We start from the raw sequence: 17,917 nt of genomic DNA on the forward strand, positions 1-17,917 counted from the left end.
TGCAATCTTCCTGTCTCAGCCTCCCAAATGCTAGGATTAGATGTTCACCACCACGCCTGGCTTAATACTTTATTTTAGGCTGCATCCTTTATCAGTACTTAATAGCACAATAAAGCAAGGGACAAAATTAGAATACAGAGCGTAGATTACATTTACTCAAGTAAGAGGATGTCTTTATTCTTAAAAATTACACACATGGGGGTGGGGGGGTTAGGGAAGGAAAGGATGAAAGGAAGAGAGGGGAAAAAATAAAGCAAATGGAACAAATTGTTAACACTAGGTGAATTAGAGAAAGCATGCACATGTGTTCTTTGTACTACTCTTGCAACTTTTCCAAATATAACATTTTTTTAAAATTGTGTCCAGGAGACCTTGACGCTAAACCAAGTCCCTTTGTTCAGTTGGTGAATGACCCTTAATGAATCCCTTTCTCTGTTAGCCTTTCTTCTTCTTCTTTTTTTTTTTTTCTTTCTTTTTTTTTTCGGGTCTGGGGATGGAACCCAGGGGATCTCTGAGCTACACCCCCTACCCTATTTTTTTTGTGTGTGTGTGTGGTACTTGGGGTGGAACCCAGAGGCTTTCTACCTCCGGGCTATACTTCCAGACCTATTTTTTATATTTTATTTGGAAACAGGGTCTCACTAAGTTGCTGAGAGCCTCACTAAGTAGCTGAGGCTGGCTTCGAACCTGTGTGCTCCTCCTGTCTCAGCCTCCCAAGTGCAGGGATTACAAGCGTGCGCCACCACGCCTGGCTTATTTTTTTATTCTTTATTTTGAAACAGGGTCTCACTAAGTTACAGAGGCCCTCACTAAGTAGCTGAGACTGTCCGCGAACCGCGATCCTCCTTTAGCCCTTTAGACCTTTTTCTTCTTCTTCTCCTTCTTCTTCTTTGTACAGTGGATTGAACCTCTGAGATACACACCCAGTCCCCCCTCCCGCCTTTTTTTTTTTAAGAGTCTCAAAGCCTGTGGTGACACACACCTGTAAATCCAGTACTTAGGAGGCTGAGACAGAAGTATCACAGGTTCAAGGACAGCCTCAACAAGTAGTGAGACTCATCAACCTAGTGAGATCCTGTTTAAAAATAAAAAAGGGTAGGCTGGGGTGGTGGTGCACGCTTGTAATCCTAGCGCTTGGGAGGCTGAGACAAGAGGATCACACAGGTTTGAAGCCAGCCTCAGTTACTTAGTGAGGCTCTCAGCAACTTAGTGAGACCCTGTTTTCAAATAAAATATAAAATAGGTCTGGGAGGATAGCCCGGATGTGGAAAAGCCCCTGGGTTCCACCCCCCTTAAAAAAAAAAAAAAAAAGGCCAGGAGTGTAGCCCCCAGTACCTAAATAAATAAATATAAAATAAAACAGAGCCAGGTGTGGTGGCTCACGCTTGTAATCCCAGCATTTGGGAGGCTGAGACAGGAGGATCACGGTTTGCAGACAGCTCAGCTTAGTGAGGCCCTTTGCAACTCACTGAGTCCCTGTTTCAAAACAAAGAATAAAAAATAGAGCTGAGGGTGTAGCTCCAAGGCAGAATGCCCCTGGGTTCCATCCCCAGTACTGCAATACATACATACATACATACATACATACATACATACATACATAGTCTTGCTAAGTTGGTGAGGCTGGCTTCCAACCTATGATCCTTTGAAGTACTGGGGTTACAGGCCTGTGCCACTACTATTGGCCCGTTTTATAGGCCAGATGGTTTCTAAGGTTCTCTATGGCTCTGGCAATCAAAATCTCACTACACTAAGGACAATTCAAGGCAGGGCTCCTGAAAGAAAACCACCCTTTGCTTCTCTCAAGCTCTCTCAGTTCACTAGTCATTTCTCCAAAATGCCCACCGGTCCTTTTTCCCCAGCCATAAATATGCCCTTGGCATTTCTGCCACCCGTAGAGGTGCAGGTCCCTCCTTTCCAGGCCTTGAGACTAATCTTCCAGCAGTCTATAGCCTTGATAGTAAAATAGGCACGTGCATTTTTCCTCAGGGAACTACAACCCCCAAAAGGCTTTGCGGCAATATCCCACCGGATACCACCAAAGAGAAAAGGTTTTCCTGCTCGGGACAGCCGTTGCATAGCCTCCTGGGAATTGTAGTTCATTTGAGAAGAACAGCGAGACCAGCGGAAGACTGCAAAACACGCTTCCCAGAATGCACTGCGTTCCTCTCCACCAATCAGAGGCACGAGCCTTGGAGGAAGGGCAGGGAAGAGGAGGAGCTGTCCGGCGCAGGCGCGGTTTGCGCAGCTGGGGAATTCATGTGGAGGTCAGAGTGGAAGCAGGTGAGAGTGGTCCGGGGCGGCCCAGGCCTTTATCTGGGCGTCTCTGCAGTCCTCCTCTGCCCTCCCATACTCACTTTGGGCGAGTCGGGTGTGTGCATGAGTCCTCCTAGTGTGGCAGGGGGAAAAGGCTGAACGTAGGACGAGCTGAGGGTTGTGCAGGGTGAGGGAGGTGTGTGTGGGGGCAGGGTGAGGAAAAATCCAGAAGCTCTTAGAAATGGAGGGGACCGAGTGCCCAGGTTTCAGAAAGAGAAGAGAAATGCGCGGGATAGTTTCGGAGTTGAGGTCTGGGAAGCAGGAGTTGGGACTGGAGCGGTGACCACGTTGGGGCGGGACATTAAAAAGTTAAAGGCTGGAGTGGTTGTTAGGTCACGCTCCCGCCCACCCAGTTCTCCAGAAGGCTTCCTCACGGCAGCCACCTGCCCAGCTTGCTGCTCTGCTACCTTGATTCCAGAATGTCATTCAGTTTCTGCTTCCTTAGTACTGGGTCATCCTCCAAAAAACACACCCCTCCCCCGCGGTACTGTTAAATCCAGGGGTATTATACTTCCAAGCCACGCCGTTAACCGTATTTTATTTAGGTGTGTGTGTGTGTGTGTGTTACTGGGGATTGAATACAGGGGCATTCTACCTCTGAGCTACACTCCCCCCTCCTTTTTTTTTTTTTAATTTTGAGCGGGTCTGACTAAATTGCTGCGGCCAGTCTCGAACCAGGAATCCCCCTGCATTTTGAAATAGTCTCACTAAATTGCTGAGGCTGGCCTCGAACCTGCAATTCTATCTCAGCCTCTCAAGTACTGGGATTACAGACGTGTGCCACCACGCCCAGCTAATAACAGGTCATTCTTAATACAGGGTGTTGAGAAGTACGGCGAGCTGGTAAGCTATGTCTTCTGGAATTAGACCTCCGTGTTCTAATCCTAGTTCTGCCATTTAATAGCTGTGTGATCTTAGGCTTCTCTGTCGCTTCTTGTGTGCCTTAACTGAAGTAATTACTTCATAGAGGAGTTGTGAGGATTAAACAAACTGACCTATATAAATGCTAGCTGTTATTTATTTTATTTTATTTATTTATTTTTTTTTTGGCATCACCACTGTAGCACATTCTTTGAGTTATTTTTCTAAACCAAAATTGCATAGACCCAACCACAGTGTCTCATGGGGCATGTTTGTCCAGGAAATGAGAGTGGTTTAGAATGGTGCATGTTCTCTGTGGGTATGAAGCCCATGCTCTGTTCCCATTATTGAACCAAGTGTCCCAGACTCATTTCTTTATTGGTTGAAAAGAAAAAAGAAACCATAAAAGAAAAAAGCAGAGTAATTGATGCACCACTTTGCAAGATGTAGAGTATTACTATTAGGTATCCTGTAGTGGCTGATTTAAAGCTCTCAGGAATGGGAAAATAAATAGCTTGAGAAGTGAGTGTCATGCCTCAGAAGTTGCTTTATTTTGTTTTGATTTGTTTTGTTTTTATCCTTTTAGGTGTGAGTGGGTCCAGCAGAAGGAAACATGGCTGCCAAAGTATTTGAGTCCATTGGCAAGTTCGGCCTGGCCTTAGCTGTCGCAGGAGGCGTGGTGAACTCTGCCTTATATAACGGTGAGGACTGAGGTGAGGGGTGAGGGGTCACTGTCCTTTGCTGGGAGATTTCTGTTGGTCTGCGTAGCCCATGTGACACCCCTGGTAGTAGCTGCTGTCTGTGGATGTATTTGCCTGAAAGGGCTTACCTACTGCCATCTCATACCATGTGGTTATATTGTCAGTGGGGCCCCTGTCTTTTTAGCCTTTAGGTTTTCTTGAAGTCTTTGTTTAAAAAGAGCCTCCCAAGCCGGGCGTGGTGGCGCACGCTTGTAATCCCTGCGCTTGGGAGGCAGATACAGGAGGATCGCGCAGGTTCGAAGCCAGCCGCGCGCACTGGCTTAGGAGACCCTGTTTCCAAATAAAAATGTAAAAATAGGTCTGGGAGTGTAGCCGGAGGTAGAAGGGCTTCCAGGAACCCCAGTACCACCAAAAATAAAAAAGTAAAATAAAATAAAAAGCGCCTCCCAAAGCCAGACGTGGTGGCTCACCCTTGTAATCCCAGCATTTGGGAGGCTAAGACTGGAGGATCGCGGTTCTCAGACAGCCTCAGCTACTTATTGAGGCCCTCTGCAACTCAGTGAGACCGGTTTCAAAATAAAGAATAAAAAATTGGGAGGGGTGTAGCTCGGAGGTCAAATGCCCCTGGGTTCCATCCCCAGACCCACAAAAAAAAAAAATAATAATAAATAAAAAGAGCCTCCCAGCCCAGTTGCTGGTTGAGTGTTTGCAGCTGTTCTTGTAATTTGCAGTGATGCTGTATCATGAAAGTGCTGCTTCAGTGTCAGAATCGCACTGGCTGCCTGAAACAGAGATCTCATCTGTTCTCTCCTGCCGTGGATTAACTTCAGAAAAGGCTTTAGGCCAGTTTGGGTGACCTTGTCCTGAGCAGCAGCGTTTGCTCCCTTAGTTCCAGAAACAGTAACATTGAGATGCATTGTCCAGCTTTGATCAGGGCTAAGGGTTTAAGCTGGCTTTTCTCAGGCAAGTCATTCCACCTCTCCAGGCCTCAGCTTCTTTATTGGTCCAGCAATGGGACTGAACTGGTTTATCCCTAAGATCCCCTTAAATCATGTGTAACTTTCACGCTCAAAGCAGCAATAAAGTCACCCACCTGGCTGGCTGACAAGAGGATTGTTTTCAGAGTCAAGGTATTTGGACTAATTCTCAAGTCTAGAGAGGGAAAAATGGAAAGTAGCTGATTGGAAAAACCCGTTTGTTTGACTTACATGATACATCTTTGGGGAAGGTGCTGGGGATTAAACCCAAGGGTACTCTACCTCAGAGCTATACTTCCAGGTCTTATTAAGTTACTGAGGCTGTCTTCAAACCTACAATTCTCCTGTCTCAGCCTCCCAAGTACTGGGTTTATAGGTATATACCACTGTACCCAGTTTTTTGTTGTTGTTTTTTTTTTTTTTTTTTTTTTTTTTTTTTTTTTGTAATACTGGGGATGGAACCCAGGGGCCTTCTACTTCTGGGATACACTCCCAAACCTATTTTATATTTTATTTGGAAACACGGTCTCACTAAGTTGCTGAGCCTCACTAAGTAGCTGAGGCTGGCTTCGAACCTGCGTGATCCTCTTGTCGCAACCTCCTAAGTACTTGGATTACAAGTGTGCGCCACCAAGCCTGGTTTGTACCCAGGTTTTATGATACATTTTGTTACCATGATCTCATTGGTCACATTGCATAGCTAAGCTGTAGTCACCATCACTGAATTTCTTTTTCTTTTCTTTTTTTTTTCCTTTTTTTTTTTTTTTTGTGGTATTGAGGATGGAATTTAAGAGTATTCTACCTCTGCCAGGCGTGGTGGCGCACGCTTGTAATCCCCACGCTTGGGAGGCGGAGACAGGAGAATCGCGCAGATTCGAAGCCAGCCACGCTGGTATAAGAGACCCTGTTTCAAAAATATAAAATAGGTCTGGGAGTGTAGCCCGGAGGTAGAAGGGCTTCCAGGAACCCCAGTACCACCAAAAAAAAAAAAGTATTCTACCTCTAAGCTACACTCCAGCCTAATTTTATTCTTGTATTTTTTTAATTTTTATTTTATTTATATATTTATTTATTGATTGATACTGAGGATGGAACCCAGGGGCATTCTTATTTCTGAGCTACATCCCTAGCCCGATTTTTTATTCTGTATTTTGAAACATGGTCTCACTGAGTTCCAAAGGGACTCAAACTGCCCTCCTCCTGTCTCAGCCTCCTGAATGCTGAGATTATAAGCATGCTTTTTATAAAAAGACTTACTCTTTTTATTTCTTTTTGTTTTTGTTTTGGTTTTGGTTTTTTTTGTGGTACTGGGGGTGCAACTTGGGCTTTTCTACCTCGGGCTATACTCCCAGACCTGTTTTTTATACTATATTTGGAAATAGGGTCTCACTAAGTTGCTGAGAGCCTCATTAAGTAGCTGAGTCTATCTTCGAACCTGTGTAATCTTCCTGTTTCCGCCTCCCAAGTGCTGGGATTACAAGCGTATGCCACCACGCCCAGCTTATTCTTTTTATTTTGAAACAGGGTCTCACTGAGTTGCAAAGGTCCTCACTAAGTAGCTGAGACTGTCCACAAACTGTGCCCCTCCTGCCTCAGCCTCCCAAGTACAGGGATTACAGGCATACACCACCATGCCCAGCCACTGAATTTCTTTCTGAGTGAAGAAGCTCTGTATCCCATACAACTGTAGAGAAACTAAACCATGAGAAAGAAAGAAGGAAGGAAGGAAAGAAAGAAAGAAAAAGAGAAAGAAAGAAAGAAGACAAAGGAATCTGAGACAGAAGGATTTCAGGTTCTCAGCCAGCCCCAGCAACTTAGCAAGGCATTCTGCAATTTAGTGAGACCCTGTTTCAAAATGAAATAGGGCTGAAGTGTAGCTCAGAGGTAGAATTCTCCTAGGGTCAATCCCCAACACCAAAAAAACAAATGAAAAAGAGAAAAGAAAAAAAGCCAAGCATGATGTTGCATGCCTGTAATCCCAGTACTTGGGAGTCTGAGATCGGAGGATCGCAACCTCTGCAACTTAGTAAGACCCTGTTTCAAAATAACAAAATAAAGTAGGGCTGAGGTGTAGCTCAGAGATAGAACACCCTTGGATTCAATCCTGAGTACCATTCGAAAAAGCAGGGAAAGAGACCTTTTTATTTTATTTTTTTATTTTTTTGTGGTACTGCGATTGAACTTAGGCATTCTACCTCTGAGTTATAGCCCCAACCCTATTTAATTTTTATTTTGAAACAGGTTCTCACTAGGTGAGAGCCTCACTACTTGCTGAGGCTGTCCTCAAACCTGCCGTCATCCTGTCTCAGCTTCCCAAGTATTGGGATTACAAGCGTGCACCACCAGGCCCAGTGAAGGGACTTTCTGAATTGTGGTTATGGAGTTAAGGATGGTGCTTGGGGAGCACTGGGTCATGCTAGAGCCAGGAGAGGTATGTGGTAAAAGTGAATATATCAGTTGTAGAAGTTTTGAGGGGTGATTCCTGGAAGAGTGTTATTGGGAGATCGGGGATGGTCCAGTTAATCAGAAAATCAAACAATAATTTCAGGAAGGGGCCAGTGAACAGATCAGGTCTTCTTACCAAAGTCATTAGGGAGGTATGTGGGACAGGAAGTGGTTGCTTAGTTATGTAGCTATTTATTTTAGTTTCAATACTGGGAATGTAACCCCGGGGCACTCTAATTACTGAGCTACGTTCTCCCCCATTTTTGTGGTACAAGGGATTAGACCTACACTCCAAGCCGTATTTTGAAATAGGGTCTTTCTAGATCGATGAGAGTCTTACTACCTGTTAAAGCCTGTGATCTTTCTGTCTCAGTCCCCCAAAACTGGGATTGCAGGTGTGTACCACCACACCTGGCTTTTTAGCACTTATTAATTTTTTAAATTTTTATTTTATTTATTTATTTATTTTGATGTGGATTGAACCCAGGGGCATTCTACCTCTGAGCTACACCTCCAGCCCTATTTTTTTATTCTTTAATTTGAAACAGGGTCTTACTAAGTTGTGGAGGGCCTTAGTAAATAGCTGAGGCTGGCCGCAAAACTATGATCCTCCTGTCTCAGCCTCCCAGTTACTGGGATTACAAGTGTGTACCACCATGCCCAGCTTATTCTTTCTTTCTTTCTCTTTCTTTCTTTCTTTATTTATTTATTTATTTATTTATTTATTTATTTATTTTTGGTGGTACTGGGGTTCCTGGAAACCCTTCTATCTCCAGGCTACCCTCCCAGACCTATGTTTTTTATTTATTTATTTATTTATTTATTTATTTATTTATTTATTTTGGTTCTGGGGTTCCTGGAAGCCCTTCTACCTCTGGGCTACACTCCCAGACCTATTTTTTTATATTTTTTATTTGGAAACAGGGTCTCTTAAAGCCAGCGAGGCTGGCTCTGAACCAGCGCGATCCTCCTGTCTCCGCCTCCCAAGAGCGGGAATTACAAGCGTGCGCCACCACGCCCGGCGTTTATTTTTTATATTTTTATTTGGAAACAGGGTCTCTCTCTTTTTTTTTATTCTTTATTTTATTTATTTATTTATTTATTTTTGGTGGTACTGTGGTGGAACCCAGGGGCTTTTCTACCTCCGGGCTATACTCCCAGACCTTTTATATATATATATATATATATATATATATATATATATATATATATATATATATATATATATATATATATATATTTTATTTGGAAACAGGGTCTCGCTAAGTTGCTGAGAGCCTCACTAAGTAGCTGAGGCTGGCTTCGAACCTGTGTGATCCTCCTGTTTCAGCCTCCCAAGCGCAGGGATTACAAGCGTGAGCCACTACGCCCGGCTGGAAACAGGGTCTCTTAAACCAGAGAGGCTGGCTTCGAACTTGTGCGATTTTCCCGTTTCCACCTCCCAAGCACGGGGATTACAAGCGTGCGCCACCACGCCCAGCTCTCCCTTTTTTATTTTTTAGAGACAGGGTCTTGCTAAGTTTCCCAGGCTGGCTTCAAACTTGTGATCCTCCTGCCTCAGCCTCCTGAATCTCTAGGATCACGGGCCTGTGCCTCCACTTCTGGCTTTATGTAGCTATTTAGAAGCGTCTAGAGACCAGAACTTCAGCAAGACATTAAGAGACTGGAGATTTGGTAAATGAATAGAAAGCAGCAAGGATCTTTCAGAGACACCCTTCTGGTTTAAAGGGTAAAAGGGCTGGGCGTGGTGGGGCACACTTGTAAGCCCAGTACTTGGGAGGCTGAGACAGGAGGATCGCAAGTTCGTGGCCAGTCTCAGCTACTTAGGGAGACCCTGTTTCAAAATAAAGAATAAAAAAATAGGGCTGGAGTTGTAGCATGGAGGTAGAATGCCCCAGTACTACAAAAAATAAAGGGCAAAGGGGCTTTTCTGACATTCTTCTTCTTTCCTAGTGGATGCTGGGCACAGAGCTGTCATCTTTGACCGGTTCCGCGGAGTCCAGGACATCGTGGTAGGGGAGGGCACTCACTTTCTCATCCCTTGGGTACAGAAGCCAATCATCTTCGACTGCCGCTCTCGGCCTCGCAATGTGCCGGTCATCACCGGCAGCAAAGGTGAGCCTTTCCCATGGTTAGGTTCAGCAGCGAGGGGTGGGGCTCTGGTCTTGTCAGCCCCCAAAGCAACTGTGGGATACCAGGATCCAGAAGAACTTCATGTTGTAAGAATTCCCAGCCTGTTTGCCCTGAAGAGCTGTATGCGGGTTTGTAGTCAGAAATGGACTCTTCAGGTACATATACAGCAGTATGTATTTAGAAAAACATACAAAGGTTTTATCTTCAGAGTTACATTGTGATCTACTTTTAAGTAACTTTAAATGTGCCTGGTGCTCCTTGGTTGACCCTTCCCATGAATTCTGGGTCCCCAGAGTGGCTGACTGCACCAGCCTCCGCCCGGCCAGGGCAGCCCTCAGAGCCGGCTTCCCCTTTGCCTGGCTTCCCATGACCTCTGCTCCAGCATCACGGCCCCGCATTGCTGTCTGACAGGCCAGTGTCCGAGGCATCGCACTGGGCTCCTAGTCAGAGCCTGGAATGAACTGCCCTCTGGTTCTCCTCATCCCACCCATAAAAGTCTGCGGGCAGCAGATGGAATCGCAGTAGTTTACCCGTGACACTTCTGTCCGTCATCTTGACGACGCTCCGTGTGTCCTCTGTGCCCTTCCTCAGCAGATGTTTGTTTACTTTGATGGTGCCTGGCTTGGTGGCTGGTTGGAATAGGAGTTCAGAGATGGCTAAAATGGGTGTTGTTAAGGCGCTCAGTTGACCGGGAAGTCAGACGTGAACAAGCATTTGGAGTGGAGAGTGCACGGACCCGGGCCAAGGTCTTGGGGCGTGCAGGGGAGCACAGAAGAGAGCGGCTAGCTCCTGTGGCCTCAGTGGGGACCTTGAGGGTGAACCGTGCCTGGGACAGGGAAGAGGGGAAAGCTCCTGGCCAGGGAGGAGCAACAGCTTCCTATAAAGCTCCTGCGGCTTGCCTGCTGCAGAGAAGAAATAAACCTGCATGAGAGCAATAGAGAAACTTAACCGAAAAGCTCGCTTCTAAACTTCCCATCTTTTCAGAGGTGCTATCTTGCAATTGTTCTAAGGTTGCATCGTTACCTATTTCTGAAACTGTCGACAGGCATTTCCCATCTCTCTTGGTGGCTGGGTCAGGACTCCATCTCATGGGCTCTTAGAACATACTGTTGATGCCTGAATACAGGCTGCATTAGTGTTAGGTCTGCGCAGCCTGAATTGAACAGGGGAACAGCCCGTTCCCTCCCTGGGTCCTGGTCAGGACTGTGACTTTTTTGGGGGGGAGGGAGGATCTGGGGGTGGAACCCAGGGGCATTTGACCTCCAAGCTATACCCCCTGCCTATTTTTTTATTCTTTATTTTGAAACAGTCTCACGAAGTTGCAGAGGGCCTAAGTAGCTGAGGCTGTCCACGAACCACGATCCTCCAGTCTCAGCCTCCCAAATGCTGGGATTACAAGCGTGCGCCACCACGCCTGGCAGGACTGTGACTTTTAAGCCCTCATCTGCCGGTGGCTTACCTGACATCTCTTTTGAAGCCTTTACCAGATCCATTCACATTGGGAATGCCATTATTTGCATTCTGCCTTCTCAGAAATGAACCATAGAGGCGTCTGGTAACCCCTATATCTGTTACGCATTTGACAATGCTCTTATATCTGGTTTTTTTTTTTTTTTTTTCCTTTGTTTCTCCTAACATTCCTGCATCGTCCCCATTCTCATTCACACAAAAGGAAATAAATTCATGTTGGCTAGGGTTTTGTGAAGCTGTGTAATTAATTAGTAACCAGCAGAACAGGGCCTAGCCCATGGTGTGTGTCACTAGGCAGCGCTGTTTCCGCCGACTCACCTTGACCTCCTGAGGCTGACTCCTGACTTGGGCACATTCAGCAGGCCTTAAAAGGGTCTCTCTAGAATTCTTGGCTTTGGCTTCATTTGTTAAGTGTTCTAAATATTGTATGGCATCCAGTAGGCTGTATATCTTTGTGGGGTGGGTATTGGGGATTGGATCTCTACCTCCAGGTTACACCCTCGGTTGTATTTTTAGATTTATTTACTTACTTATTTTTGGTACTGAGGATTGAACCTAGGAGCATTCTATCTCCAGGCTGACCCCCCCCCCCAGCCCTTTTTTATTTTTTTATATTGAAATAGTGTCTTGCTAAATTACTGAGGCTGGTGGCGAATCTGTGATCCTCCCAAGTACTGGGATTACAGGCATATGCCACCATTATTTTTTATTTGGTAAAAGGGTCTCAGGAGGTTGCTGAGAGCCTTGCTAAGTTGCTGAGGCTGTCCTCCAACCTGCAGTCCTTCTAGCTCAGCCTCCAAGGTACTAGGATTATAAGTGTGTGCCACCATGCCCAAGTCAGTAGGTACACCTTAACTATACTTACGAGCATTAAGGACATAACTGAAATGCTGGCGTCATCGCTGAAACCTTGAAAAAGTTCCTAACTGCAGCCAGGTGTGGTGGCACATGCTTGTAATTCCTGTACTTGGGAGGGTGAGACAGGAGGATAGCAGGAGGATGGCAGCCATACTCAGCTACTTAGTGAGTCCCTCTGCAACTTAGTGAAACCCTGTTTCAAAATAAAGAACAGAAAATAGGGCTGGTGGTGTGGCTTGAAGGTAGAATGTCCCTGGGTTCTCTGCCAAGGAAACCAAGCATACTTGTTCCTTGTCCTCTGAGAGTTTACCAAAAGCTAACTTGCATATAAATTGTAGCAAATTTAGAGTGAGAGGTTATGTAAAAGGCCATTTTTGTCTTCAACCCTAAGATTTGCAGAACGTCAACATTACCCTACGCATCCTCTTCCGGCCTGTTGCTAGCCAGCTTCCTCGAATCTTCACCAGCATCGGAGAGGACTATGACGAGCGCGTGCTGCCGTCCATCACCACAGAGATCCTCAAGTCAGTGGTGGTGAGTGAGGGGCTGGGCCTCAGCCTCAGCCTATAGCACAGCTCTGGAAGTCGCTAGGTAGCAGGAAAAATTCAGCTGCCCGTGGTTTGGGATGTGGCTGATAGTTTCTTAGTTTGTTTTTGGGGTGTGTGGGGGGCACTGGGAATTGAACCCAGAGGCATTCTACCCCCAGGCTACACACCCAGACTGATTTTCTTATTTGGAAACAGAGTCACTGGATTGCTGAGAGCCTCCACTAAAATGCTGAGGCTATCCTCAAACTTGAGGTCCTCCTGTCTCAGCCGCCCAAGTACTAGGATTACAGGCATACGCCGCCACATCTGGCTAGTTTCTTGATTTTTGTGGTTTGGGAGATTAAACCCAGAGGCGTTCTACCTCCAAGCTAAACCCCCAGTCAGTCAGTCTGTCTGTCTGTCTGTCTGTCTGTCTGTCTGTCTGTCTGTCTGTCTTTCTTTCTTTCTTTCTTTCTTTCTTTCTTTCTTTCTTTCTTTCTTTCTTTCTGGTGCTGGAACCCAGGGGCATTCTACCTCTGAGCTACACTCCCAAGCCCTATTTTTTAGTCTTTATTTTGAAACGTGGTCTCACTGAGTTGCATAGGGCCTCACTAAGTAATTGAGGCTGTCCGCGAACCACGATCCTCCCGTCTCAGCCTCCTGAATTCTGCGATTACAAGCGTGCGCCACCACGCCCGGCTTTCTCTTTTGTTTTGAAACAGAGTCTCACTAGGTTGCTGAGAATCTTGCTAATTGCTGAGGCCGGCCTCAAACCTGTAGTTCTGCCTCAGCCTCCCAAGTGCTGGGATTACAAGAGTTTATCACCACCCCCAGCTAAAGGGTTCTTTCCTGCCTCTTATTAAGTTGACCTGCTTTCTGCCTGTCTCTTTGAAACCAGGCTCGCTTTGATGCTGGAGAACTGATCACCCAGAGAGAGCTGGTCTCCAGGCAGGTGAGCGATGACCTCACGGAGCGAGCGGCCACCTTTGGGCTCATCCTGGATGACGTGTCCTTGGTAAGGGTCCTGGGGAGCCTGAGGGGGGGAGGGCTGCAGTCTTGCCTCCCACTTCCTCAGATGTCAGACCTGAAAACAGAGTCTTCTCGATGGCACGAGAGTATTGGGCCTGTTTTCGGTTGAGGATTTTTTATCTCCTCTTGGCCGCACACATTTTTCTTACAGCATCTGGTCATGCCCAGGTGGTCCCTAACCACCAAACTGAGTGTCCCCCAAGCTCCCCATAGGTGTCTTGTTAACACTGTGTGATACAGTAAGAAACTGCCTGGTAGAGACCAGAGAACAGCTGGGCAGTCTTTCTCCCTAACACAGACCTCCCAGCCCGATCCCTGGGAATTTTCCAACACTTAGGGTTGGAAGCTTAGTGAATGAAGTTCTAGGAACCTCAGTGAAAGGCGAGAGAGTGCACGCAAAAGGTTCTAATCCCAGAGGCCTGGTATGGAGGGCAGGGTACATCTCTGAGGTGTAAGCCAGCCTCCAGAGGCATTATAGTCTGCGTATTTATAGGACGTCAAGTGTCGTAACTCAAACAGAAAGCAGTACAGGCAGGATAGCATTTCAGGTGGAAGGAGGGTGAGGGGAAGGGGTCGTGTTTCTAGATTCTCTGGGAAAAGTCATCTGGAGTGATTTGCTCGGGTGGTGAGGTAGTGTTTCCTGTTCAGTTCTCCTGTGCATCGCTAGAGAAAGGCACCCCCCTCAGCCTCTGCACAGCTGTTTAAACAGTGGTTCTCTATAACCCTGTGCTCGCCCCCCAGGGCTCACTCCACCACCTCTATGGCTCCTGTGGGAAGGTGTGTGGCTCCCTCTGCTGGCAGCATGCCAGGCTGCAGCTGCTGACTGCTGCCTCTGCCACCATGGCTGCTCCCGCTCACCATGGCTGTGAGAGCGTGCTAAGTAAAAACCTAAGAGAAGACTTGGCATTTCACCTGACTCTGACCACACGCTCCATTCTAGGGAAATGTGGGCTGACCACAAGAAACCCTATCTGAGAGGTGTGAGAAGAAAATTAGATTTCCTGGGGAATTTGCTGCCCTCAGCTGGCCCTTTTAGAAAGAAATTTTACTCCCTAATTGTACATTTCATTTTTCATTTCTCAGAATCGCATTTTCTTGCCCCAATGCTGATCAAGAGTCCAGAAATGAACGGGGCCCAGTGGAAGGGCTGCAGCGTGAGAGTTAGAGGTGTGGTAGGAACACTGTGGGGGGCCAGGACTCATTCCTCACGAGCCGTTCAGGGCTGCTTCTGTTTAGAAAGCAGAGACTGGGGGTAAGGAGGAAATTGGAAAAAAAAAATAGACTTGATAGCAAAACCATTGCTCTTCATCCCTTTGTCTTCTTTTTCAATAAAAAGTTGGATGAATAAGATAAGGTGTATTAGGGTCTCTGCGGTCTGTTCCTGTTAATCTGTACTGTCTTTAGAGACTGTCAGTTCAGCCAAGTCTGTTATTTATGTGATTAGGGCAGTCTGTGGATGACCGGGCTCGAGTCCTCACCCTGACCAATGGCTTTTCCTGCCTTCTCTTGCTCCTAACCCCTTTACCAGAACCACTCGCATATTGGGAATACACGATTTGCTCTTCGTCTCCTCTGTCCTCTTCCTGTCTAGTGGTGGATGCTGTGAGAAAGAAGTGGACTGGTTAATCCATAAGCAGGAAGCATCGGGCTCTCAGATCCCTGGGAACTGGCTGCAGCCCGTGCTCTCAGGGGCTCAGCTTTCCATCGGCCTCCCTTGGGTCTTTGAGCAGGGCATCAAAGGGCCCTGGAAGAGCGCTGGCCAGTGGTGGGGGTCCTGGAGCCCCAGCTCTTCCTCTAGGGAGGTGGTCGATTGAGTACACTGTCTGGTACCCGTGGGCCACATCACAAGCCCCAGGTGCCATTTTCTGCGCGAGGTGGCAACACCGAGGGTCAGAGGGCGCTGTGCAGGAGCAGTGTGGGCTGCCGGGAATTGCGGGGTGTGAACTCAGTTTGGGTGAGGGTGTGGAGGTGGCAGGGTGGGTGTCTCGCGGTGCCTCCAGGTGCTGGAGCCATTCTTGGCCTCTTCCTTCCAGCAGCCAGGGAGGCCTCCCCGCGATGCTGTCTAAGCAATTACACTGCCTCAGCTTGTGCTCACCCTGTCCCCGTAGACACATCTGACCTTCGGGAAGGAGTTCACAGAAGCAGTGGAAGCCAAACAGGTGGCTCAGCAGGAAGCCGAGAGGGCCAGATTTGTGGTGGAAAAGGTGAGCATTCGGCCAGATGGCAGGAGCCTCTCTTCCCCTTTCTCTGCTCAGCTCTCCCGTTGCTGGGTGGCCTGGAAATTCATCATCTGTCATCTCTTCTTCCTGGATAATCAGAAGGGGATTGAAGGAACTGAACTCCTGCAATTGGTTCCAGAGTCTTTGGGGGCTAGTCAGGGATATCTGAAGTTATGTTCCTGAGTCACTGAAGGGTAATTTTTTTTTCCTACTTGACCAAGATCAAAAACTCCTTCAAATAAAAATGTTACTCCTGGAATATTTTCAGCTTCACTGAGAAGTCATTTTGAACTATGGTTACATAGTGAAAGCTGACGGCAAAAAAGATCAAACGTTGTACCAGATGTGCTATCATCGCTGGATTTTTTTTTCATCACTAAGTCCATCCAGATGTGTCGGAGAGCGTGGTAGAATGGAATATATTTGTTTATATTGGACTTCCTGGTACCTGTGAAGGTGTTTATTTGCTGTCCCTCTCTCCACCACTAGTAATCTTAGTCCAAAACCTTTTAGTCCTTAGAATCGGGGAGAAGAGGAGTCAGGTGTGGTGGCGCACACTCGTAATCCTAGCATCGGGGAGGCTGAGACGGGAGGATCCGGGTTCCCAGATAGCCCCAGCTACTTAGTGAGACCCTTTGCAATGCAGTGAGACCTTGTTTCAAAATAAAGAATAAAAAATAGGGCTGAAAGTAGCTCAGAGGTAGAATGCCCCTGGGTTCCATCCCCAGTACTGGGGTGGGGGGGACGAGTAAGGGAGAAGCGGAATAGAAGATTTAAATGTGGAGAACAGCCGGGCGTGGTGGCGCACGCTTGTAATCCCCGGGCTTGGGAGGTGGAGACAGGAGGATCGCGCAGGTTCGAAGCCAGCCGCGCTGGCTTAAGAGACCCTGTTTCCAAATAAAAATATAAAAAATAGGTCTGGGAGTGTAGCCCGGAGGTAGAAGGGCTTCCAGGAACCCCAGTACCACTGCGAGCTAATGAATGAATGAATGAATGAATGAATGAGGAGAATAAACTCCATGTGGACAGGGGCTTGTTCTTCCAGAGCCGGTGTGTAACAAGTCTAGCACTTTGCTTGATGATACTGGGGTGCGCAATAAACGTGTTGAACAGACAGCAACAATTTCAAAATTGCATATTGGACTGGAGATGTAACTTGATAGTAACCGTGCTTGCTTAGCATGTACAAGGCCCTGGGTTCCACCTCCGTCACCCCCACCCCACCCCCCAAAAAAGAAAGAAAATTGTGTGCTGGTTTCAGAGTGGCTCGCTGCTGTACTCTCCTCCCACGTTGTGAAGGACACATGTCCAGTTTGATGTCATCCTGTTGGTATTGGTAGGTCAAGCCAAGGAGATCTCATCTGGGCTCCTGGTCACAAGCCAGCTGAGCTCACAGGCAGCTCTTGGCAGCCACAGATGCTGCCGCTGCCCCCTCAGCTCCACTGGGTTTGTTGTTTTGATTATTTTGCAGTGCTGGCATCGAGTCCAAGGTCTCTGCGTGATAGACCAGCACCCTGCCCCTGAGCCACTCCCCCAGGCCAACTCTGCTGGTTTTGACGAAAGTCATCTTGGCTTCAGACTGCAGAAAAGATGAGCCTGATGATTTATTCCATCTTTCTTTTTCCTCCATTTTCCATGGCCTTGAATTCTGACTCAGTAGAGTTGGCTGGATCAGATTGCTAGCAGTAGTGGTGAGCACTTTAAAATAGGCAGAGCATTGTATAGCTAGAAGCAGAGCCCTGCAGCGATGGGAAGTGGGCATCTAAAGGAAAGGAGGGCTGGTAGACTGTGTGCAGTGGATTCCATCGCAGTGGGGCGCTAAGTTCCCAGAGACCTCCAGGGGCCAGTGAGGGCACCTGAGCCAGTCCTGCCGGCTGTTGCCTGACACCCAGCGCCATGCGTTTGACCACTCTCCACCTTGTTCCTTCAGGCTGAGCAGCAGAAGAAGGCAGCCATCATCTCCGCCGAGGGCGACTCCAAAGCGGCTGAGCTGATCGCCAACTCCCTGGCCACGGCGGGTGACGGCCTGATAGAGCTGCGCAAGCTCGAAGCTGCCGAGGACATTGCTTACCAGCTCTCGCGCTCCCGGAACATCACCTACCTGCCAGCGGGGCAGTCCGTGCTCCTCCAGCTGCCCCAGTGAGGGCGGCTGCCACCGGCTGGCCGCGGCCCCGAGGATTCTGAACACCGCCTTCCTTCTGCCCCCACCCCAGAAATCACTGTGACACTTCATGATTGGCTTAAGGTGAAGGAAATAAAATCACTTCAGATCTCTAACTATCAAATGAAGCTTTCATTCTTCTCACATCCATCTACTTTCTAATCCACCTCCCTACCAAAAATTGCCAAGTGCCTACGCAGACTGGCTTCCGGGCCTTCGG

At 47.5% G+C, this 17,917-nt stretch overlaps 1 protein-coding gene across 2 annotated transcripts; it reads left to right on the forward strand.

Annotated features, from left to right (window-relative positions):
• Positions 1 to 3,778: 3,778 nt before the first annotated feature.
• PHB1 (prohibitin 1) lies at positions 3,779 to 17,679 on the forward strand (the record flags this gene model as incomplete). Of its 2 annotated transcripts, XM_080713774.1 has the most annotated exons (6): positions 3,779 to 3,878; positions 9,254 to 9,415; positions 12,153 to 12,295; positions 13,187 to 13,303; positions 15,426 to 15,521; positions 17,467 to 17,679. In XM_080713774.1, the coding sequence occupies 6 exons, from the start codon at positions 3,791 to 3,793 to the stop codon at positions 17,677 to 17,679; spliced, it is 819 nt and encodes a 272-aa protein (XP_080569900.1). The 2 variants fall into 2 exon arrangements, with proteins under 2 accessions (XP_080569900.1, XP_080569899.1); XM_080713773.1 differs by lacking the exons at positions 13,187 to 13,303; positions 15,426 to 15,521 and having other exon boundaries at positions 3,791 to 3,878; positions 17,611 to 17,679.
• Between the last annotated feature and the right edge of the window lie 238 nt (positions 17,680 to 17,917).

This window comes from Muscardinus avellanarius, assembly GCF_963383645.1.
Source record: "Muscardinus avellanarius genome assembly, chromosome: 16".
Lineage (NCBI taxonomy): Eukaryota > Metazoa > Chordata > Mammalia > Rodentia > Gliridae > Muscardinus > Muscardinus avellanarius.